Genomic DNA, 22644 nt, shown 5'->3' with positions numbered 1-22644 from the left:
GACCGCGGGGCCGGGGGCGGGCCTGCCGCAGTGGCGCTGAGGGACTGAGGTCCCCCCCTGGACGGCCACAGGCAGGACACAGAGCAGGCGAACCTGTGGGGACGTCAGGGAGAAAGTGCCACCTAAAGGCATCAACAGCCAAGCCTTAGGAAATGAGAGCAGGTGGCCAATAAGCACAAACCCATCCCACCCTCTGGACAGGCTCCAGCAGCCACGTGCCCCCCGAGGGATCCTGCCTGGAGTGACCTGGCGTGGCCTCAGCTCAGGAGGTGCCCAGGTGGGCGGCAGCGGGGACGTCCCCCACCCGGCAGCCACAGCGGGAAAGGCAGCGGGACAAGGTGGCCAGGGTATGCGTGGGGTCTCAGAGGAGGGTCCCAGGCCCGCTCTCAGGGGGAGCCCCTCCTCCCTGGGCCTCAGGGGTCACCGGGGGACATGGGGCGCCCCCGGCCCTGCAGCACCGCCCGGGGAGGCTCGCGGCCAGGCCACTCCTGGGGGCCCCGGTGCCAGGCCCCGCACCCAGCGGTGACCGCGGAGTGGACGCGCAATTGGAGCCCCACTCCTCAGGCACAGGGCGGGACCGCCCCGGGGCCCTGGGCTGCCTCACTGCGCCTCTCAGCGCGTGCGGTGGGGCCCAGGCAGAGACGCAGCGCGCCTTGGAGCTCCGGCTGGGGCCGGCAAGGCGCCGTCGGGACCTGCTGCCGCCTCAGAATCCCTGGCCCGGGTTGACACCAGGTGAGCCACTCTCCAGGCGCGACAACCACTGCCGTGCTCGGGGCCTGGCAGCCAGGTGACTCTCCAAGGGCAGGTCCAGGGGAGCCCCTGAGAGGGAGCCCTGGGGGTCCAGGAGCAGAGCACTCACGTCGAGCCCCCCGAGGACAAGGAGGAGCAGGGGGCCCGTCTGTCCGCTGCAGGGAGGGACTCCGTGCCTGGGCTCAGCTGCACGGCCTGCGGGGGCCCTCAGTCTGCGCGGGCCGGGGAAGCCGAGGGCGGGGGCTGGGCGCCCGGCTGCACCTGCGGGGAGAAGGGGCGGTCAGGCCGCGGCGGGGAGGCCTGGGACCCCCTTACACCAAGGTTCGGCCTGGTCCGTCGTCCATGTGAGACGTGGCGCCAGGCGGGCTGACGCACGAGCCCCCAGCAGGGAGCGGCAGCCCCCGGGGCTGGGGGGTCTCGGGCGGCAGGGAGCTGGGCCTGTCGCAGTGGACAGGGCAGCCCAGCCTGGACGAAGGCCAGGAAACGCACAGGCGTGGGAGCGAGTCGGGGCTGGGGTGGGGGGGCGGCAGGGGTCTGCAGGCCCCCCGCCCCCATGCACAGGCCCCGCCCCCGGCCCCAAGCACGCCCTGGCCTGGGGCACCTGGCAGCCTGGCCAGGGGCTCCTCCCACCTCCTCCCCACATTGGGGGAAGGCCCAGGAACCCCAGGGCCCCGAGAGGGCATGGTAGTGATGGCAGGCAGGGGGAGACCTCTGGGCAGTCCCTGGCTGTCCTGCTCCAGAGGGCGGTAGGCAAGCCATCCAACCAGAGGAGGGCTGGGCTGCAGAGGCTTTGAGGCCCCTGGAAACCGCAGGGGATGCTGGTGGTGTCCCAAGTCTAGGTGGCTCCACAAAGCAGCTGAACTCTGCACCCCTGGGCCCTGCCCCCACCATGCCCGGGGAGCCCACCAGGCTGCTGAGGAGCATGTGGGGCAGACCCAGGGCGCACTCTGCACACCCAGAGGGGCCTCAGGATCGGGGGGGCCGGACAGCTGCTTGCTACAGACAAGCTGCCTCCTGCCGGGGCTTGCGCTGCTCCCCAGGGTGCACGGGGCCCTGCCCTTCCTGGACACCGCAGGTGCGCTCAGGGGTGCCGGCCAGGGTCCAGCTGCCCAGACTTGGCTGTAGGAGGGGGCAGAGCCCAGGCCGCCCTGGAGGGTGAGGCCAGGAGGCTCCGGAGCCACCGTGTTGCATAGAGGACGAACTTGGGAAGTCACCCTGTCAGCATCCAAAGCAACTGAGGTGAGAACCAAGCTCAGGTGGCCGTGCAAGCTGTCCACCTGGCCTCGGCAGCCAAATTCTGTCACTATCCCCATGCCGCAGGGGCATGGGGACACAGAACTGCCAGGAAATCTCAGCAAGCCCGAGGCAGGGCCCAGGCTCCGCCAGCTGCCCAGGCGGCCGCTGCGGGGCCAGCGCGGGCCTGTCCCGCTGAGGGCCCGGGAGGACCGCCCCATCCCCACAGGCCTGCAGCCCACAGGATGTCAGAAAATGCCTCCGAGGCACCAGTGCGGATGTGGCCCAGCCACCAGCTTTCCTTTGCAGGACAGGAGCAGATACCTGGACCCAAGGTTTCCAGTGCCTCCAACCCAGGTGCCCAGGCCGGGCTGCCAGGGCTAAGGCTGCGCCCTCCTGCGGAGCCGACCTGGGAGGAGCCGCTGTCCTGGGCAGGAAGGGCCCACGAGCTCCCATGGCTGAGCAGCACAGCCACACGCTGCAGCCCAGGAGCACCGGCGCTGATGGCCAAGGGGGCAAAGGAGCCCGCCGGGCCGGGGGTTACCACCCCCGCCCCCCGCCCCCCAGCCCGGGCCAGCGGGGAAGCAGATCCAAAGCCGAGAACACGTGGCCCCCGTGTAACTGCGTTGTGTCCCATAACCAGTGGGCACCGGCAGCCCGTGTCTGCTGGGCAGCGGAAGGGCCACGACGCCAGGGTCTGCGGGCCACACCCTCAGCCACCCCGGCGCGGGGCCGCCCCCAAGGGCTCGGGCACGGGCGGCACGGCAGCGGCCTCTGCTCCCCCCGCAGAGGCCAGGTTCTCCAGAAGCAAAGCAGGCCTTGAACGGTGCAGGGTTTAACGTTTCCTTTAATTCGGATGTACAGTGTTTGCAGCAGTTTGAAAAACTTAACACACGGCTCGCGTCAGTCCTGCTCGCCTCTTTCGGAAGCGGGCAGTCAGGTCCGGGTCAGGCTCCGGATGCGTCCAGCGCAGCCCCGCTGGGCCCGCGGGCGCGCTGCCCCTGCTGACAGACCCCCGCTCTGCGCAGCCCCACCCAGCGCAGGGCCAGGCCCCCTGCAGCGTCCGTGACAGCCCAGGTCCCGGGTTTGCAAGGGGACTCCCAGCAGCAGTCGGGGGAATGAGGTTCCTTCCACTGCATTAAGACGTGACAGGCCTGTGGGGCAGCATGGCCCCCGGAATCTTCCAGGCCACCTTCAGTTGTCACCGCCCCCAGCCAGCCCACGGCAGCTGGTGGCCCTGCGAGTGCGACCCGCTGACAGCAGGGCCCCCGCCCGCCTACACGGACAAGCCCGCCCGCCCGTGGCCTGAGAGCTGGGGACGAGCCCAGCGTGGGGGAGTCCGGTGTGGGGCCTCCAGGGTGCATGGCCTGCTGGCGCCACATTCTGGGCGTCTGGGGGCGGCTCAGCATCGCCCCTCCCTCCTGAAAGGACACCGTCGCTGGCAAAGCGGGAGGCCCCTGCACACCTGCGGCGGGGCCGGAGGGGCAGTGGCGTTTCCGGAAGACGCGCTCCGGGGCGTTGCCGGACAAGTCTGCACCGGCTTCATTCACGTCTCCCCTGATGTTACTACCATGAACACCAAATGACGCCCCCAAAATCAAACTGACAATCAAATGAATGCTATTTTCAACAGAATTTGATAATACGATTAGTGCCTGCTGTGGACCTTTAAGAACTTAAAAGTCTTAATCCCTTTTGCAGAGTTGACGAGGAGACCCATCCCCTCGGTGGGATCTTAGTCAGCAATACCCCCTCGCCAGGTCCCAGACACTTCAGTCACGGTCTCGCCCGCCCCGTGCAGCGGACTGCAGGCGAGGGTCTCAGGGAAGTCGGCTCCTGCAAAGGACAGGCTGTGCCGCTCCCACAGGCCCCGCACGTTTGCGTCTTGAGTGTGCACGTCGTTTCAGACGGCACAGGAGCCCGCTCCTACGCACGCTCACGCTGCCTGTCCGCCGAGCGTAAGCACGCAGCCGTCCCTGGAGCACATAGCACGCCTGGGCCAGCGCCCTCGGCCAGAGCGGGCTCCACGTCGTAAACAGGGAGCCGCCGCTTCACCCCCCAGCTGAGCCCAGGGGGTAGGAGCCAACGGTCCCAATTCTGCATTCATGGCACTCCTCCTGAGCGGAAACGCCTCACCAGGAGCCCCGCCAGCCGGGCCGCGCCGCCGCAGAGCTGCCAAAGCCCCGGGGCGCGGGCGCCCCTGCTCACAGCCAGCCTGGCAGGCTCTCTAGGGGAAGGCTGGGAGGAGGGTCTGGAAGGGGAGGGAGCCTTTCTCCGGCGCCCGGAGCCCCCGCCACACCTGCCTCGGACAGGGCTGTGCTGAGGCGGCCAGGAAAGCAGCCGCCCCTCAGTGCCAGGGCCGAGCCGCGGGCAGCAAAGGCGGGAAGGGGGAGCAGCTCTAGGGCAGGGGGTGGGGGGCTCCGGCCGGAGCCCTGCGCAGCCTGCGCGGTCAGGCCCTGACCTCAGGTCTCCTCCCTCTCTGCACACACCGGGAGAGGGTTTCAAAATCGCCTCCACTTACCATGTGGAGCCCTCAAACCCCGCCAGCACCGAAAGGGCCAGCCCACCTTGGGGACCCGGGAGACCAAGCAATTGGGGGCCTCGTAGTCCGGCACCAAGCAGCGCCCCACCCCAGCCATCTGAGCTCCAGGCCAAGTGTGCATGGGTATTTTGACTACTTGAGCCTGAAAACAGGAAGCTGGCTCAGGGACCCAGGCCTGGGTAGAAGTGACAATCCAGGGAGGGGGCAGGGGGGCACAGGCTGGCCAGCCACTGCCTGCCCTGTCTCCTCCCTGCCCCCGGAGGCGGAGTCCGTCACCCAAGCATGGACCTGGCTCCCCTGGGCTGGGAGGAGACCTGGTGCTAGGGCTGAGTGGCAAAGGGAGCTGAGGAGGTGCTGGGGTCTTTCTCTGACAGTTCCCAAAACTCTGAGTTCGCACTTGACCAAGAGGGGCACACCGATGGGGAGGCGGGGCGGCGGCTGGGCCAGGCCCACATCTGGGCCCCTGCGTGCCGGAGTGGCCCCATGCGAAGGGGACCCTGGGCAGACCGCAGTCCTGAGCCAACTGGGGACAGGAGCCAGAGGATGTCAAGGCCGGTGGCCCTGGGTGAGACAGAGACTGTTCACAACCAGGTGGCAGCCCTCCCCTCCCCTGCGGCGCATGGGGAAGAGGGGCCTCCCACCCCGGACAGCTGGGCGGGCACGCTGGAAGCCTCAGAGCGGGGCCGCATGGGGGGTCTGGGTCATGCATGATCCCGCACCACGTGCTGGCTGAGGTGATGGCAGGAGAATGGAGGAACGGGGCGGGGGAAGAGTAGCCGGCGTGCCCAGGAGGAGCCAGGTGTTGGGAGCCGCTGGCCAGAGCAGCAACCTGAGGAGAGGGGGTCCCCGGGGCCACACAGACTTCACACGGGCATCAACAGGTACCTTAAAATTAATCTCTTTACTGATACAATTAAGCTTTAAGTCCTGAGAGAAACCAAGAAGGGAGTGAGCGCTGGGCCCAGAGCTCCCTGCCCCCGCGCCCCGCCAGGAGAGGGCGGGCGGCCTGCCGGAGCGGGGCTCGCGTCCCGGACGTGGGAGCGGCCGCAGCCCGGTCACAAGGACCACACGGACCGCTGGAGGAAGGTGCACGCTTCCTGGCATTGACACTAGCTACACAGAAGGGCCAGCCACGCCGATGCCCGTGCCTCCCATGAGGACTGAGGCTCGGCCGCGCGCACAACTGCCGCACGCCCGCACGCAGCCTCCCTGCAGGTGCGGTGCCCCAGGCGAGCCGGGCCCTGAGCCCCACACCATCTGGTGTGGCCCCGGGAGCTCAGCACGAGGCCACCTTGTGGACGTTCTGCAAACAAGCCAGCAGCCGCTGATAGGGGGTCCCCGGCGCTGCCACCACCTCGAACACAGACTGGAAGGCCCGGCGGTCCAGCTCTTCCTCAATCTGGTGTCTGTAGAAGTCTGTGGCCACCAGGCAAAAGAGGTTAATGTCCACCTGTTCCAGCCTGCCCATCCTGCTGATGACGTGGGGGAGACTGCAGAGGTGTTAAGGAGCCAGACTACTAGAGCGGGGGTGCCGCACACAGGCTGCAGAAGGGCCGGGAGCCCGGGAGCTAACCGGGCAGGACGGAGTGGACCCTGCCGCACCAGCAACAGCTGTCCCCCAACTCGGCTCCTCCAGCTGTGTCCACACTGCGCCCCGCTGGGAGGCAGCCCGGCCCAGTGGAGGCAGGTGCGGGGCGGGGGGGTTGTGCGGCCCCCCAGGTGGCACTCACCTGGCCTGGCTCCCCACCCGGCGCCAGTGACCAGGGCTCCTGCTCCCTGTCCCCTGGGACCGAGGGCAGCGGCATGGTCACCTGGCACGCTGGGCGAGGCCACTGTCCGTGCTAGGACAGCCCTCTGCTCGGAGGCTCTGTGCAACTCTGCCTTCCGGCAGCCAGCACTTGTGGGGTGGGAACTGGATCTTTACTTACGCCCTCACCCGAGGGGACGGCACAGGGCACCGTGACAAAGAATAATGAGAAGCAGCACCAGCGGCCGGCCCAGCTGCAGAGCCCGGCAGTGCACAGGAAGGTCTGTGGGGACCTCTGCCCCCCGCCTGGCCCTGGCCCTGGCCCTGGCCCCTCTTGGTTGCTGTGGCCAACATTTGTTTCTGTTTCCCTGTCAAAACTTTGCTCTCCTAGGGCTTAAGATAAGGGTCGCCTTGACACTGGGGTGGGGGCAGAGGTCAGGTTGAACAGCTTTAGCTCAGAGCAGCAGCCTTGGCGCTGACAGGAGTGTGGCGGGGGGAGGGGGGGGAGGGCGCCCTGGCCCGGCCCAGGGCCCCAGGAAGGATACACTGCCGAGACCCATGGGCTGGTGGACGCGCTGACGAAGAAGCAGGAGAGACTCCACATGGCCATCGCGACTGGGGTCCTCTGCGTGAAGTTGGAGAGGGACAGCATGACCCAGTCCCGGACCATGGATGACTGCCCCGTGCTGTGCAGGGTCTGGAACACCTGATGGGGCCCGCGTGTCAGCACAGCCCGTCCGCACGCAGGCAAACCCACCGCTCCCGTGTGTGGCGCCTGCCCCGCCCCGCCCTCACCTTGTACACCACGGTGGCCATGAACTGCGGGTAGGGCTGCTGGCTGGACAGAAACTCTCCAATGACTTTGTTCATGACGTCCTGGGGTGGGAAGAAGTCGTCTAGGAACTGAGGGAGGATCCGCGCTACCACGCGTGCTTCGCAGGGAAACCCCTTCCTGATCCTGAAAGGAGGGGGCTCAGTCAGGGTCCCCCCCCCCCCCCCCGCCGGGCCCTCACTGGGGCCCCGCAGGCAGACGCCCAGGTGTGTGCTGGAGGTGGTGGGACGGTCTGGGTAGCGGTGCTGCCGCAGAGGCTTAAAAACCCTCCAAGGCAACGCCGCCCCCGCCCACGGCTGCTGGACCTCGCCCCCCACGCTCGGACGCCACAGCAATGCAGCGGGGCCCTTTCTCCTTCGCTGGCCAGGCCCCGTGGGCCCTCCCGCTGCCTCCTCCCCGACACACCCTGCAGCCCACACCCGAGCAGCACCGCTCTGGACTCTGGGCGCAGGCCTCGGACCACCCGGGCGGCAACAGAGAGAAGCACGTGGACCTGAGGCCCGCGCCCCCGTCCAGGGGTGCCCGGTCCCCACCTGCCCACCCAGCACACAGGCCGCTGTGCTTCCACCCGCCGGCGTCCCCACCGAAAGCGCCTGCACGGCATCTCTGGGTGGCACTGGGGGGAGCGCCGTGAGGGCAGCGCCCTCCGCCTGCTGGCGCGCGCCTGACCGGCAGGGGTGAGCAGGAGCACTGACTGTGCATGCGTCTCACGGACGCGGGCGGCGTTGCTCAGCTTTCCAGGACGTCTCATCTGCCCAGAGCGGACACGGGGACGCCTGGCTCCATGTGTTCTTGTGGAAATCCACATGGCCTCCCGCTCACTGAGTGACGGCTGAACAAGGCAGAACCAGCCTCCCCAAGGCCACATATCATGTCTGCTGGGCTGATGGGGGGGCGACACTCGGGGCCCTGTCCTGCGGGAAAAGCCTGACGAGGCTCATGGCCCCTTTTCCAGAACTGGCCAGTTGAGCGGCCGCGGCCCCGGCCCATGGTGTGGGGAGGCGGGGCTCAACCCCTCACAGGCGCGTGCACTGTCCAGCGTTTCGCCGGGTCTACCGAACACGCCTCCTGAAGGTGCTCCAAGACGGTGCTGCCCCTTGGCCCGGAGGGTGACCGTGTGAGCCTGCTGGGACCATGGGACTCCCGTCCCAGGGGCAGCCGTGTCTGACGGACATTCTCGTCGCTGCTCAGGGCCTCAGGGCCTCAGGCCCAGCCCACCCGAGACCTTGCTGACGTGCCCCTCCCGACACCCACACGGCTGGGCGCAGCTCTGCCCTCGGAGAGGTGGGAGGGCAGCGGGTGGCCTTGGAGCCGGTCAACTCCACGCTCCTGGGCGCCTGGGTCCAAGGAGCAGCGTCCCCCACAGAGCCCTGAGCCAGGACACGCCAAGCCAGGACGTGAGTGGGGAACAGCAGATGCTGTCACGTGAAGAGAGCCGCTCCCCGTGGCTCGGGGCAGCGGCGGGCGCCCTCCTCACCTGTCAAAAAGCACGGACACGCGCTCCATGGCCACGATCACGGACTCGCTGTCGGGGGCGGCGGGGCTGGGCTCGGAGGTCCTGCCTGGGCTGACCTTCTCCTTCCCTGAAAGGACGGTTCACAGCGGCTGCTGGGTCTGTGAGGCGGGCGGGCTTTGGGGACAGCCCCGAGCTGACCTAGCTGTTCAGTGACACCACAAGGCGACCTGACAGCAGGTGACGGCACAGCGGCCGGCCCGTGGCCCCGCTCCCGAGCAGCGCCACCACCTGCACGGCACTGTGCCCTGGCGCGAGGCTCTGACTGTCGTCAGAACCGCAGGAGACCTGCGGTCCGCGTCCCGAGCAGCGGTGACAGGAGACCGACACGAGCCCCGGCCCCCCCCGCTCACCTGTGTACATGCAGGTGAGCATCAGGCCCAGGGCCGCCAGCGCCCGATGTGGGCTGTGCACGTTCACCCTGTCCACGCTGAGCTTGACCAGGGACTCTGTGTCCAGCCGGGAGAGCTGCTCGGACAGCAGGAGGCGCTCCAGGCCCCGCAGGACGCAGTGGTAGACTGTGGACGGGGTGCACTCCTCGCTTCCCGCCAGCATCACTCCGCACATCTGCACGGGGAGGACAGCGCCCGAGTCGAGGTGCTGCCTCAGCCTCCTGTCGCTGGGCTCCTGCCCCGGGTCAGCCCTCCCGGAGGCCCCGCCCCTGGGGAGACGGTGGGGCCGCGCACCTGGATGACGGATGCCGAAAACTCGGGCCCCACGTCCAGCGGGTAGTTCTCGATCAGGTAGAAGGCAGTGGCGCACATCACCAGCACGTGCTGCTGGCTGTGGACGTTGACGCAGCTGCAAATGCCAGGTGGCAGCCATGCTCAGCCACACAGGCCGACTGCAGCCAGCCGTCGTGGGCAGGGCCCCCCCACCTGTGACCTCCGCCACCACCCTCGTGAGCCAGGAGTGACACTGCTCCCGTCACAGCCCGTTCTGGGCCCCGCCCCGCCCCGCCCCCCCCACGCACTGGGCCACGCCGCGGAGGTTGGAGAGGAGGTAGTCGCAGACGACGGGGACGAGCTGCCTGGCGGTGTCATCCAGGAGATCGCACTCCAGCACGTAGAGCACGCCGTGCAGCGCCCCGGTCCTGCTGGGCAGGTGGCTGCTCCTGAGCGTGCTCTCCAGCAACCGGCTGACCGGCTCGGCCACTGCCTTGTCCTAGAGCACAGGTGGAGGCGCTGGCTAGACCCCGTGGGGGCAGAGCCCCAGGGCAGCCGGGCCTCCTGCTAGGTCGCTGCAGGCCCCCCTGCCCTCGGCTGGCGTCTGGGGCCCTGGGTGGCTCCCAGCCCCTCCCTGGTCGAGTGCTCCCCCGCACGTCGCCCGTCTCTGCAGGCAGCGTGGTCTGTGCGGACACCCCCTGCCCTGGGGGTTCTGGACTTTGGGACGTGCGAGGCAGGGCCCGCGGGGCGGCCCCCGTGAGAGCCCTGGCTGAGCCTCTAGGGGCCTCCCTGGTAGACGCGCTCCACGCGCTGTCACAACACGAGGCGCAGGGAACTGGGCGCATCCCTTGGGGCTCTGGAAGACGACCTGGGGGCTGAGCCTGGTCTCCTCTGGACTCAGCCCCGCGGGCCCTCTCCCTGCTCTGGTTTTGCTTTGTGTCCTGTCGCTTGTAAGTCACAGTCGTCACTACAGGTCACGTCACTACAGGTGAACCTGTGGACGCACTGAGCACAAGCCTGGGGTGGTCTTGGGGACCCCACCACTGCCGACACCAACTGTTACCAGCTTCACTTAGCACCTCAAACATGACAAGTTACACAGGAGCCTCTACACCGGGCACCACGCTCGTTGCCTGCAAGGAGACTGCAGCGAGCAACGGCTGGGGTCACAGACCGGCCCCCTGGAGGCCCTCAGGACCTCTGCGTCTCTGCGTCTGGTGGTCCTCCCCAGCACCCCCAGATACCTCCAAGGGAGTGCTGCTGCTCTGACTCCAGGCCCAGCCTGAAAGCACACCGGGGCACAGTGACGGGGACAGGGACCTCACAGGAGACGAGCGTGGAGGGAGTGCTGCGCCTGCCCCGGCATGGCCCTGGGGGGCAGCGCCTGCCCACAGCAGCGCTGAGGAGCCCCCAGCGGCCCTCTCGCCCGAGGCCCCCCCTGCAAAACCACGAGCCCGCATTCAATTTACTGACAACAGAACACGCACCGCGGGAACGGGGCCTGAGCAGAGACCCAACCGCAGAGAAACGCACCCGGCCGCTGGGCTCCAAGCCCCACGGAGACAACGGGCCTCCAGCCGCCAAGGGCACAGGCTCTGAAGAGCTGGGCTCACAGCAGCCGCTGCACCACTGCCCCTGGTCCCTGGATGGGGCGCCAGGACAGGGGGCGCTGGGACAGGGGGCACCAGGACCGGGGGACCCGCTCCGGTGCCCTGGCTCAGAGGGAGGAACGAATTCCAGGGGGAAGGGGAGTCAGGCACCGACATGGGTGCCCTCAGCCCCCGTCTGCGGGCCCCGCAGCAAGACGGCCAACGGCCTCGGCCCCGCGGGAAGAACAAGCCGGCGCCCAGCGGCTGCCCTCTCACGGCAGGGCTGACGTTCCGCAACAGGCCCTGGGGCCCGCTTTCACGCGTCTCTGTGCGTCTGTTCAGTGAACACCATGTGCGACGACCGCACAGAAAACAGCTGAGTGCCCATCAACCACAGGCGGGATTGGGGGGCTCAAAAGACGGCCCTGTCTGTCCTGTGGTAACAAAGGCCAAATTGGCCACACTTCAAGGGTGAGAGCGCAGGGTGGCTGTGACACAGCGGTCCCCAGGAGGGACACCCTGTCCGCAGGAAGCGTGGGGTATGCAGTATGTCAGAGAAGGGGGCTTGGGAGCCGCGGGCAACTGAGGAGGACGGAGCCCTGTTCCCGCCACCTGCACACCCAGCTCCTGGGTAGGCGCCACTGCGAGACCTGACGAGGGGCACGGGGACCTCGGGGCAGGGCCCGCCGCCCAGGATGCCTCCCGCCGCCTGCGGAGAGGCCCGGAAGGGAATGAGCCCTGCACTGCCGTGCGCTCGCTGCCCGCGCACTTGCTGCACATACTCAGGACAGACCTTCCAAGGCTGAGGCTGCACCCCCAACATCCGGCCACCGCGCGGCAGCCCCCGCACACCCCTCGCTTACCATCCCGAGAACGGCAGCCGCCTTGCAGGTGGCCGGCACCAGGTACTGAAGAAGAATCTCGTCTTCCGAAGGGTGAACCTTCCGCAGCTCGGTCAGCGTCAGGTACATCATCTCAAACTGGCTGCGCTCAGTGAACAAGTCTGAGACCACGAGGAGCTGGGAACGGGGAAGAGTCCCGCTATTAGGGCAGCGAGCTCCTCGGCCCCAGTGCACCGTCTCGCAGCCAAGGGACAGTGGACACCGGGCACCCACCCAGCCCCGACTGCGCAGAGAAACCAGCACACACCGAGACCCCCAGCGCAGTGCGAACGCGCAGCCGGAGGACGGCCTGGGCACCGCAGGTCGCAGAGCGGCCAAGCCGGATGCGGGTGCACCCTGTGCGTACACACACGTGCACTCCCGCACGAGCACCGTGCGCACTGAGGGACAGGCAAGGCAAACTCACAGATCGCACCACTTCGCTGATCAAGACGACGGGGGTCCTCCGGGCTGGACTTGACGGCAGGACCCAGCGACTGTACAACTCGAGCAAGAACTGGGAGCAGGAGTGGATGTCGACCCCGGCCCGGTGCTTCCTGCAGAGCGTGGAGACGCCATGACCCCCCCGCACACAGCCTGACGGGGCCACCCCAGAGGCACCCAAACCAACCCCGTGACTAGCAAACATCAACCCGCTTTAAGCCCCAAGACAGATGGAGACCTGGAGTTGACTGGGGACGTGGGTGGTGATGAAGTGGCGGGGACATCAGCCTCTTCCTCCTCCTCCTCATCCCACTCCTCCTCCCTCAGGGGTGTGATGCTGTTCCCCAGCCACACCGAGTGGATGGACACCTTCAACAGAAACAGGACACCGGGTCATGCTCAGGGGCCAGGCAGCAGGCTCCCCGAGGCCTGGGGTCCTGGGAACTGAGCAGACCCAGTGGGTCTGGGGGTGGGGGGTGGGCACAGCCTGGGGGCAGGCAGGGCACCTCAGAATGCGCCGCCTCCCAAACGGAAGACCTGGAGTGAGGGGGCTGCTAAGGACGGGGGGAAAGAGCCACAAGGAGGGCAGGACAGCTCCAAGGGACACCTGGCTGAAGTCCGGCAGAGAACAGAACCACGCGGGGCTCCTTCCCCAAACTGGGCCTGCCTCCCTGCTGCCACTTGTCGTAAACCCCACTTTTCTGAGTGGTGGGCTAAGAAAAGCACCCTACAAATCAAAAGGCGAGGTTGTGTGTTCTGGAGACGGCAGGGTGAGGACTGGGGAAGCCTGGGGGAGAGCCATGCGGGCAGGAGCAAGTTCCCCTGCCCCGCTGCCCCGCACCAGCTCAAACGGGCCGTGCTCCCTTGGGTGCGCGGGGCCCTGGCCCTCCGTGCCTCTCTCTCCCAGGCCTCATGCACACATTGCACTCTGTCCACAAACGTCCATGTCGTCCACACACAGAAGGTCTCACGTCCTTCTTGGAATAAACAAAATGAGCAAGAGCAGCCCTTCCTTTAACCTAGAACGCATTTAGCTTTGCTCCTGGAGGCGCCCCATGGCCCCCGTCTGTGGGCAGAGGCTGGGGTGGGGGACAGGGGGGCTGACCTGGCCCAGCTGGTAGCCCGTGCTGCCCAGCTCCCGCTCGGGGTTGGTCTGCAGCAGAAGCTTGTCGTGGCTGATGAGGGCACCTGCAGGGGACAGGACAGACAGAGCTGGCTGCCACGGTGCCACCGGGCCCAGCAGGCGGCGCAGTGGCGGAGCCCCAAGCTGGCAGGACAGCAAGTGCTGCGGGACTGACCCCGCTCCTCCCTGAGACACCGGCGTCTGACTCTCACGGGAACTGGCTGGGGCTGAGCTGCCACAGCTTGGGAGTCAGTAGCTGTGGACGAGGCCACAGGCCAGCCCCTCCCGGGACCCTGCCTCGGTGCCGGGCCATCCAGGGTGCAGCCCGTACCCCCACACCCGCCTCCAGGCCCAGGACAAAGGAGCCTGTACTTCCTGCTGGCGGGCGGGCATCACCCCCGACCTCCCCACCCCCGTCCCTTCTGAGAGGCGTCCCTGCCCCGCAGCAGTCTCTGCTGTCCTCGAGCCCCTGCAGCCGTCTGGGCCTCTCTGCTGCGGCAGCGACGCCACGTCTCGTCTCCCCTGTCGTCCATAAGCTCCTCCAGGGACCCCAGTTGACTGACACAGCCCAATTCAATGCCCGGGAAGCATCAGAGGGCGAGCAAGCGCTGCTCTTCCACACGTTACCTTGTCCAACAGCAGCTCTGCAGACGCTGAAGCTCGCAGAACCTAACAATTCCCACTAGGAATCCAACAAGTCCCCCAAAACCTAGGAATCACAGTAACTGCAGCCTAACACCCCGACTGTTCAACAACAAAATTTGTGCATTAAAGGAAAAACACACAACACCCCTTCTTTTAAGCCAGGTGAGAGACTCCCAAGCCCCCTCTGGGCAGGCGCATGCCCAGGCTCCCGGGTCTGCACTGGGACTTGGGTTTAACTGAATCAGGGCAGCGTATTAAGTCAGCAATTATCAACTGGTGCGTTGCAAGAATTTTTACAACACGCCCTACCTGACTATTTATAGTCAAAGGCACCGATCTCGTTTCCCTTAAGTTGTCAAATAAAAAACTGACAACAGCCAACACGACAATAGCTATCTTGTGTGATAATCAAAATTACGCCTATTTCTTTTGGCAATTTGGCAAAAAATACATCTTTGCTGTGCTGCAGAATTTCAGTAACCAGTTTACGTGTGCTGCAAGGCAAAGAGTTAGAAGCCTCCGCATTCAGTGAACAGCCTCCAAGTCAAGCCAGGACGGTCTTTCTGCCCAGCCGCTGCTGCCTGCGTCCTGGCCACGCTCACTCTGGCGAGGACGGCGCCCGCCGCCCTGCCCCGTACCTGTGGTGGCTGGAGACAGAGAAGGGACGGGGTCCCACGCCTGGTACAAATGATGAGTGGCGATGTTCTCTCTCTTCGAAACCATTGCTTGAATTTCCTGCTCTACAATTCCTCTGATCACGCTCAGCTTCCTCCCAAACCTAAAATTCAGGACAAAGGTTCGGTACTTGGGAAAGAGGCACCACACTACCCGAGGACACCGCCTCTGCAGGCCACGCCTGCCCTGTGCCCTTGCGCACATTGTTAGCATGCCCACTCTTGCTCTGCAGAGACACGTCACCCCATGCCACCTCATTTCTCGCTCTCATTGTCACTGGGCATGCATCATTTTTGGGTCACGCTTCTTGTAGCAAGGCAACATGTGCAAAGATTTTGGTTTTAATTTCAGCAACAAAGGACAGGGCCAGGGTGAAGCGGCAGGCCACGCTCACGGGGGCGGGGGCACCTCACAGCCCCTCCACGGCCGTGCCTGCCTTGGAGACACGCGGCCCCTCAGGCACACCTGGTGTCGAGGGCTTTCAGGGGCTTGTTCCGGGGCTGCTGCTCCAAGCAGCTCACGGCCGGGTTACCGGCCACGGGCACAGTCATTGCGCTCAGCACCAGGGAGGTGATGGCCCGCACAGCCAGGACGTTGATCTGGGTCCTCTCTGTGTCCTCCTGCAGAGACAGCCGCATGCAGCCGCGTCACGGGCAGCCGGACGCCAGCTGCCCCCTGTGCCCCCACAGGCAGATCCCCGAGCCCAGAGCCCGTGGCTCCCTGACCGTGCGGCCTTGCAGGGAGGAGCCCTGAGCACGGCGGAGGGACAAGCCTTCCCAGCCAGTGTCCTGTCCCGTGGGCCCGCGCTCACTGCAGCCCCCACACACTGCGACTCCAAACAAAGCAGGGCTCGCCCACAGCACAAACCTCCCAGTCAGAACCACTTACGTTTCCTCAGGAGCGTTAGGGGCTTTGCGCACAACTCAACAGCTTCTGTGCGGGGACTTACGCACAAGTTTGGTGGTTCTGACATCCACCCACTCTGGCTGCCCCTTCTGCAGGTCGGCCACACCTCCCACCAGAATTAAGGACTTTTGTCCCGTGACGTTTAATTTTTAGTATCTCAGCCTCCCTCCCTTACTGTGGGCTTCTGCTATCATCGTATTAACAGATCAAACGCTCCAAGGAGCCCAGTCGTGTCTCTGCAGAGCAGCCAGGATGTACGAGCGCAGGCACCTGCGCACGGCCTCCAGAGAGCGCCACTCGCCCGGCCCGGCCTGCATGCCAGCGGCCAGCTCTCAGGGGACTCCTCCTGGTCCCTGATGGGAGCGGTGGGACGCAACATGCCTCAGCCACGGGGACTGTGCAGGGAAGCCAGCCTCAGGGAGGTCTGCCCCTGCTCTGGAACAACAGTCCCGACGTGATCTGGTGGCCCTTGGAAACGGGGTAGGACAGGAAGGACGCGCGTGCCACCCTCCTTTGCCCACATGGACAATTCCCAAGCTGCCACAGCTGCCGTATACCAGCCGGCAGACGCGCGGGCCTGCGAGTGGTCTTACTTCCGGGGGGCTCTCCTCCTGCTCCATCACGAGGGGCTGAGTCACCAGGACACCGAGGAGGGTGGCCCACGTTTCCTCAAACTGGGTGCGGCTGGTCCACCCTACGAATGCAAACGTAACGTGAGAGGCAGTCAGCTGCTCCTGGACCTCTTCCATGTGGTGTGACGGCCAGGCCACCGGCTCCACCTGCAACAGGCAGTGCCCTGGGGCCACATACAGCGGCTCCCCCGACCCTCAGGGCAGCTCTGTGCCGCGGCAACACGGGCAGCTCCCGCCTGTCAGCAAGGGCAGGGAGGACACACATCTGAGGTCAGCCCAGACGGCCGGCGGAGCAGTGACCCCGACCCTGCCAAGTCGACACGGCTGAGCAGAACAGGGACAGGAAGTGCAGCCGTGGGCCGAGCTCCTGGATGCCCTATGCACGCTCCACAGGCCAGGGCCTCCCGCGCTGAGCGCCACGTGTGAGTGGCGTAAAGGCTGCCTCAACACATCCGTGGAAACAAAACCTGGCCCCTGTCTAGCACGGATCCAAAAGGAGCGCGGCCGGCGAGGGGCACGCAGGTCCTCTGCGGGGCGGTGTGGCTGGCCCTCCTGGGCGGCTGCGTCTGAGGGCTGCACGCCACTCCCCGTCATCGCCCAGGGGCGGAGGTGGCCACGCCACCTGCTCTGGGGCCACAGGGACAGGGCCTTTGCTAAACTGGATGTAGAAAGAGTGACAGGCTAAGACACAGGTTAGACACACACGCACAGGTTACTAGACAGACGGGTGTGGGAACGCGCCCAGGGAGAAGAGTGGGGGGCAAGAGTGCGAGCCAACAGCAGGGCGGGGTCACGGGACTGCCCCCGGTCCGAAGTCCTACGGGTGACTCACGCCCAAGGACAGCTCAGGGAGGAGAGGGGGCGGGGATGGGGCTCAGGAAGGTGGGAGCTGCCTGGTAACCAGGAGAGGGAGAAAAGCGCCCCGAGGCAGCTGGCCTTGGGCTGTTACTCAGAGCACATCTTGAAGAGCGTGTGATGCATCGCCCGCACCTAACGGGAAAGACAGACGCAAGGAGGGGTCTGCTGTCGGACCCTCCAGGGTCAAAGTGAGTGCCACGTGTGCATGTGTGCAGGAGCCCCAGGCAGGAGGGCTCCCCGGGGTGAAGAGCAGGCTGCCAGGGGCCCGCGCCAGGCCCCCAGGACGTTCCCGGGACGCCCCAGTGGGGCACTGCCTTTCATGGTTTGCTACCTACAGCCTCCCGCCAAGTCACAGCCATGGGGACTGAGAGAAGCCACCCGCCCCGTGCCGCGGAAAGCAGGGGGGCCTGGCAGGAAGCGGCCGTGCGCGGTGTCTGGGGCGTCCCCAGAACCTGCGCACACACGGCGGCTGTGACCAGGCAGGGCCCTGTGGGAGCCGATGGAGCTGGGCCGAGCGGATGCGTGACCTGCCCACGGCTCGCTCTCATGTGAGGCTGGCTCCCTCGCGCCACCTGCCCGCCCTGCCCACGAGGATGGCGTCAGTGATCACAAGAGAGCACTCAGAGACAATCACGGTACTGCTCGGCGGGCGCCTCCCCCGGACACCGGCCTCGGCCTCACATTACTGACGACCAGGGCACCCACGCCGACTTCACACGAGTCCGAGACACAAACACTTGAGATTAACTCTCACACATGACCTTGGGTAGAATTTCTCGCTGTGACACTCAAAGTGCTTCCCCACGCGCAGGCCACGCCCTGACCCTTTTACAGAATAAGACGAGAGGCCGCGTCCGGCGCCTCAGGTCCCGCTAAGCGGCCAGGCCCCAGAAGGAGTCCAGGCTACCTAGTGTGTTGATGCGGAAGATGAACTCTCGGAAGACCTCCTTCTCCTGGAGGAACTCCACGGGGATCTCAGGGAAGGCTGTGCCAAAGTCCCCTCCTGGCTTGGGGGCCCATCCAAGTTTCCAGACCTGCGAGGACGAGGAAAAGCACAGTCGCTGGGCTGCAGACCCCATGTCCGTCCTGTCCGGCCACCCCAGAGTGCACCCCTCCGCAGGCACAGGGGCCGCCATCCGGGCGGGAAAGACCCTGCCCGGGCTCGGCTCGGGGCGGTCTGCGCAGGCACGCTCCCGCCGCCCCGCCTCCGAAGAGCCAGTGCTTCTCCCGGCCCCAGCTGGGCGTTGGGCCTGAGGAAGCCAGGCAGGCAGCAGGACAAGACACGGCACCCTGGCCACCGGGGGCACAGCGGCATCTGAGCCATGATCGGGGGTACTTGGGTCCCAGGCCGTAGGCCCGTCTCTGCAGAGAAATGACCAGACTCACCAGGGGGGGGACACGCGTGTAGCTGTTGACGAGGGGTAAGCGGGCCAGGCTGATGACGATGTTCTTGAGCACCGACGTGAGAAACGCAGGGGTGTTGCTGTTCCTCTCATGCCCCAAGGCCAGCACAGATGGCAAAGACTCCACCATCTCTGCCACCATCCTGCAGGCTGCAGTCACGTACTCAGGGCCTAAACAGACACCATGGTTAAGAGGGGTCAGAGCACGTACTCAGTCCCGACCCCTCCGCCCTCGAGTGCAGAGGGCGCCCCGCAGACCCCCGCCCAGGGCTGAGCGGGAGGGGCCCGGGCGAGGCAAGGCGGCTTCCTCCCGCCGGGGAGGCGCTCTGGATGGGCTTGGAGGGCCCAGCCCCAAGCCTGGAGAGACAACCTACGTCGACTGTGTTCACCGGGCAATCGTGAAGGAGCACCATCCTACGGGGGCGACAAAGAGGCTTCTGCTCGGGCTGGGGGACCCACCCGGCTCCACAGGCTGTGGGGATGAGCCCACTCTGCGAGCCCACGCTGCATGCTCTCCAGCCAGGGGCTGGCCTGCCCTCCCTCAGGCCCCTCCTGCACCTGAACGTCTGCAGAGCAGTGGAAATTCACACTTGAACTACAATTGCAAGAACGTCCGCTGGGTGCCAGGAGCGAGCCTGGCGCTTGTGCTGTGCTAGCTGAGGGCACCCTGACCACCCCCCTGACGCCAGCGCGCTATGGGCAGCACCGTCCTTGTCCTCACAGCAGGGTGCAGAGCGCACAGAGGTCACACTGCTAGCGGGTGACCGAGCAGGGCACGGAGGCCCTCCAGCGTCCAAGCAGAACCACAAAGGGCTGGTAGCGCACAGCTCCGGGGTCAGCACTCGGAGGAGAGCGTGGCTGGGGGTGGGAACCCCACCGCTCCTGGCCGCTGTGCGCTGGGAGGCCTGGAGCAGTGACCAGGAGAGAAACCACTATACTCGACACTAACGACGGGAAAACGCCACTTTTACCTGGCATTGCACAAAAGCTGGCAAAGACACAGGGCATTTGGGCACTAGCTACGAAAGAGGCATGTTTCTCCAATCAGCAGAGCATGGACAAGGCTCTGGGGTTTCAGGCCAGCATCGCCGTGAGACACAGCCCAGAGCCACTGGGGGACAGGCTGCATCCGGCGCCCCGCCAGGCCCACCCGTGATGGCTGGGTGGGCCCCGGAGCCGGGGGGCCCCAGTGACAACAAGGAGGTGCACAGCCGATAAGTCTACCTCCCACCGGCCTCGCCTGCGTCCTCAGAGCAAAACACTCAAATCACGAGAAATTGCGTGAAGGACTGAGGCGCACACCTATGTCCAGGGCAGGCTTCAGTGAATGGGGCGTGGGCCTTCTGCTTCTGTAGGGAGAGCACGGATTTTCATTTAAAAGTCCACAGAAACAGGTGGCTGAAGCAGACACTCGGGTTACTTAACGCCCAGGCGAGTATTTCCATGAACTGCAAGTTCCTTAGATTCCCATTTGTTCATTCATTACTCATCAAACATTTGTTGGTCCCTTCCAGCAGTGAGGACAGAGATGGGAGAGACACCCCCGCCCTCAAAGGGCCAGAGTCCGAGGCGAGAGACACAGGGAAGCCGTGGGTGCGTGAAGCGCCTGCTGCCACTTTGGAAGAGCGGGAGAGGGAGACTGGGAGGCGAGGTTTGGGGGGGGGCCTCCCGGGGGCGGGGTGCCCCTGCTGGAGGGTCAATGACAGCTGAAAGAGGAGCTGCCTCCGAGGAGAGGGAAGAAGTGCCGGGGGAGGGGGTGCAGGTGTGTGCCGCGCCCCCAGGCCCTTCAGCGGTGGGATGAGCCACAGGACACAGCTGAGTCAGCCTTCGAGGGCTCACTTTTACCACCAGAAGTGCCTTTTCTGTAAACGAACGTCAGACCCCACAAAGCACCGGGGGAAACACAGGTCCCGACACTCACTCTGCGTATGAGAGTCTGCTTGGTCCTCCCTGGATGCGGCTGCGGTGGCCGTCCTCCTTTCTGGGCTGAGAAGCTGGTCCCCAGGCTGCACCACAACTAAAACCATAACAGAACACAAGGAGGAATTTCCAAACACTTTACCATTCCTTTTTATGCAAATTTCACCTTCATGCCGCGCCATAACATTCTAAAGAAACAGGCTGTGTCGAAAGGGGCCTGGACACCCCGGAGTCGCCTGCAGTTAGACAAGGCTCGACCTGGATGTCAGTGTCCTGGCCTCCCTGAAACGCACCGGAGGGGCTCCGAGGCCACGGTGCTGAGTCCCCCTGCCTGCTGCCGCCAGGCCAGCCCCCGACGAAGGCTCTCCCCGGGCTGCGGCGCCGCCCTGCTGCTGAACGAGCACCGCCGCTGGGGAGTCCAGCTCTGAGAAAGCGCTCCCTGGGCTTTCAGCCCCAAGTCGGCTGCACGTGCTCAAGTGAAAACAATGCGGACAGTGAACCTCGAGACACCACTGTGTAACGCTCCACTCAAAACACAGAGCTTCAGAACACCCTCCGACATATGAACTATAGCGTCAATTTGTTTAAAAATGTGGTTGATGGCCCTTGTGAGGACAACGTCCCTTGTAAAGAATAACTTATTTTTACTTTACAACATGTGAGTATAACAATTCAATATAGAAACAAATGTTTCAACTATAGCAGAAAACAAGCAACCTTTTTAATGTAATCTCATTAGCCTATAATCACTTAGGACTAAAAGCATCCAACTGTCAACTAAAACCAATGATTAGAAAGACATTACAAGCATTTTTTATGAAAGTTGGAACTGCAAATTCTGAACAAAATGACCCCAAAAGCAAATTCAAGTTAAATCCTAGTGTAGAGTTCAAGATCCTGAGATTAAGGCCCAAACTTTATCCACCTCTTCACCCCCAATTCCTAACTCAGCACCTGGCAAACAGGTGGCACAAAATAACCGCGAGCAGGGCTGTACGGATCGCGGGGCGAGGCCAGAGGCCCACGGAGGCGGTGGACTCACTGGCTTCCAGGATGAAGCGGACGCAGTGGATCAGGGAGCAGGCGTGGGTCACCATCTCCGGGGAGGCCAGCAGGCTCCAGAGGCCGGGCAGCTGCAGGGCCAGGCAGCAGCAGTCCAGGCCTGCCTGCAGGTCCAGGCTCAGTGGGATGTGCGCGTGGATCAAGTGCCACGAGAGCGCCTGCAGGGGAGGGCCGACGTTAGAGGCTCAGGCTCAGACCCGCCGCCTTCTTGCTGCGCCTCCTGCCTGTGGCGGGGCTGCTGGGGGAGCCGGAGGGGCTCGAGAGGCCAGCCAGTGCCAACAACCTGTCCCTCCCGAGGCAGGTTCCCACTCTCTTCCCGTCGGTCCTCAGCATCCGCGGCCCAGGTGCCTGGGGCTCCCCTCTCTGCCAGAGCACCACCCTGACCCGGTTGCGCCTTCTCCCTTCGGCTCTGGGCTCCTCTGGAAGTGCTTCCCTGGCTACCGTCCCGCCAGCACAGCTGTGGGGCCCCAGGCGCTGGCCTTCATCGCAGCCTAGGAGGCTGCGTCTGAGAGCACAGGTCCTGGGGCTGGCAGGCCTTGGTTTCCAGTGCCAGTGTGGCCATGTTCCGGCTGGGTGAGCCCCTCCCTGCCCTGCTCCCAGCTGCAGAATGGGAGTCAGGGCGCAGGTCACAGGCTGCAGTGAGACCTGAGCCAGACGGTGCGCCTGCTTCTGCGCATGGCAGCATGGCGGCCCACGGCGGAGCCGGTAGGGCAGGGCTCGCGCTGCAGGTGTAACCCCATGCTTGCCCGCCTTCCGCCGACACTGAGGCCCCAGGGACGCGGCCTGGCCTCAAGCCGATGCTTGTTCAGACCCGGGGAGGGCTGACAGCAAGGTCCCTCCTGCACTGCTTGCTGCTGCGCAGGGGCAGATGCGCCTGGGCTGGCTTGGCCGGGTCCCTGCTCAGGCCGGCAATGCGGCTCAGCTCTGGCACCTTTCCAAAGCCATCTGGAAGGCCATGCACTCGCCGTGCACACATATTTTGGGGATAATTTTAAGTGTTAACAGAGTGTACAAGTCTCTATGTCTGAAAAGCCCAAGTTTACTGTTCAACTTGAAACAAAAATAAACGTTCCACGTTAGTATCTCTGCAGCAGCAAGGCAGGACGCACACCACATCTGCTGTGCTTCCCTTTCCCTGGAAACACCGTGAACAGGTGGTCTGTGCTAAAGGTCAAAGGCACTTCACAATCGAGGATACAGGTTCCCCCGCCCTGGCCAGACTGT

The 22644-nt window shown here is 65.2% G+C and overlaps 1 protein-coding gene across 1 annotated transcript in view; it reads right to left on the bottom strand.

Moving 5' to 3' along the window:
• Nucleotides 1-5430: 5430 nt before the first annotated feature.
• The window catches only part of HTT (huntingtin), a 100631-nt gene continuing 83417 nt past the window's right edge, over nt 5431-22644 (bottom strand). The window contains exons 50-67 of the mRNA XM_054581876.1: nt 21401-21578; nt 20360-20455; nt 18422-18609; nt 17943-18069; nt 16139-16239; nt 15105-15259; nt 14603-14742; nt 13302-13384; nt 12435-12565; nt 12180-12309; nt 11735-11890; nt 9591-9781; nt 9304-9418; nt 8971-9184; nt 8582-8687; nt 7068-7230; nt 6818-6978; nt 5431-6015 (exon numbers count right to left, since the gene is read on the bottom strand). Coding sequence (XP_054437851.1) covers nt 5802-6015; nt 6818-6978; nt 7068-7230; nt 8582-8687; nt 8971-9184; nt 9304-9418; nt 9591-9781; nt 11735-11890; nt 12180-12309; nt 12435-12565; nt 13302-13384; nt 14603-14742; nt 15105-15259; nt 16139-16239; nt 17943-18069; nt 18422-18609; nt 20360-20455; nt 21401-21578 — 2649 coding nt within the window. The 3' untranslated portion in view covers nt 5431-5801. The remainder of the gene's footprint in view (nt 6016-6817; nt 6979-7067; nt 7231-8581; nt 8688-8970; nt 9185-9303; nt 9419-9590; nt 9782-11734; nt 11891-12179; nt 12310-12434; nt 12566-13301; nt 13385-14602; nt 14743-15104; nt 15260-16138; nt 16240-17942; nt 18070-18421; nt 18610-20359; nt 20456-21400; nt 21579-22644) is intronic.

Source organism: Pteronotus mesoamericanus, unplaced genomic scaffold (assembly GCF_021234165.1).
Source record: "Pteronotus mesoamericanus isolate MK-2021 breed Mesoamerican mustached bat unplaced genomic scaffold, CSHL_Meso_final contig_68, whole genome shotgun sequence".
NCBI lineage: Eukaryota > Metazoa > Chordata > Mammalia > Chiroptera > Mormoopidae > Pteronotus > Pteronotus mesoamericanus.
This window is presented reverse-complemented; position numbering and strand designations above follow the sequence as displayed.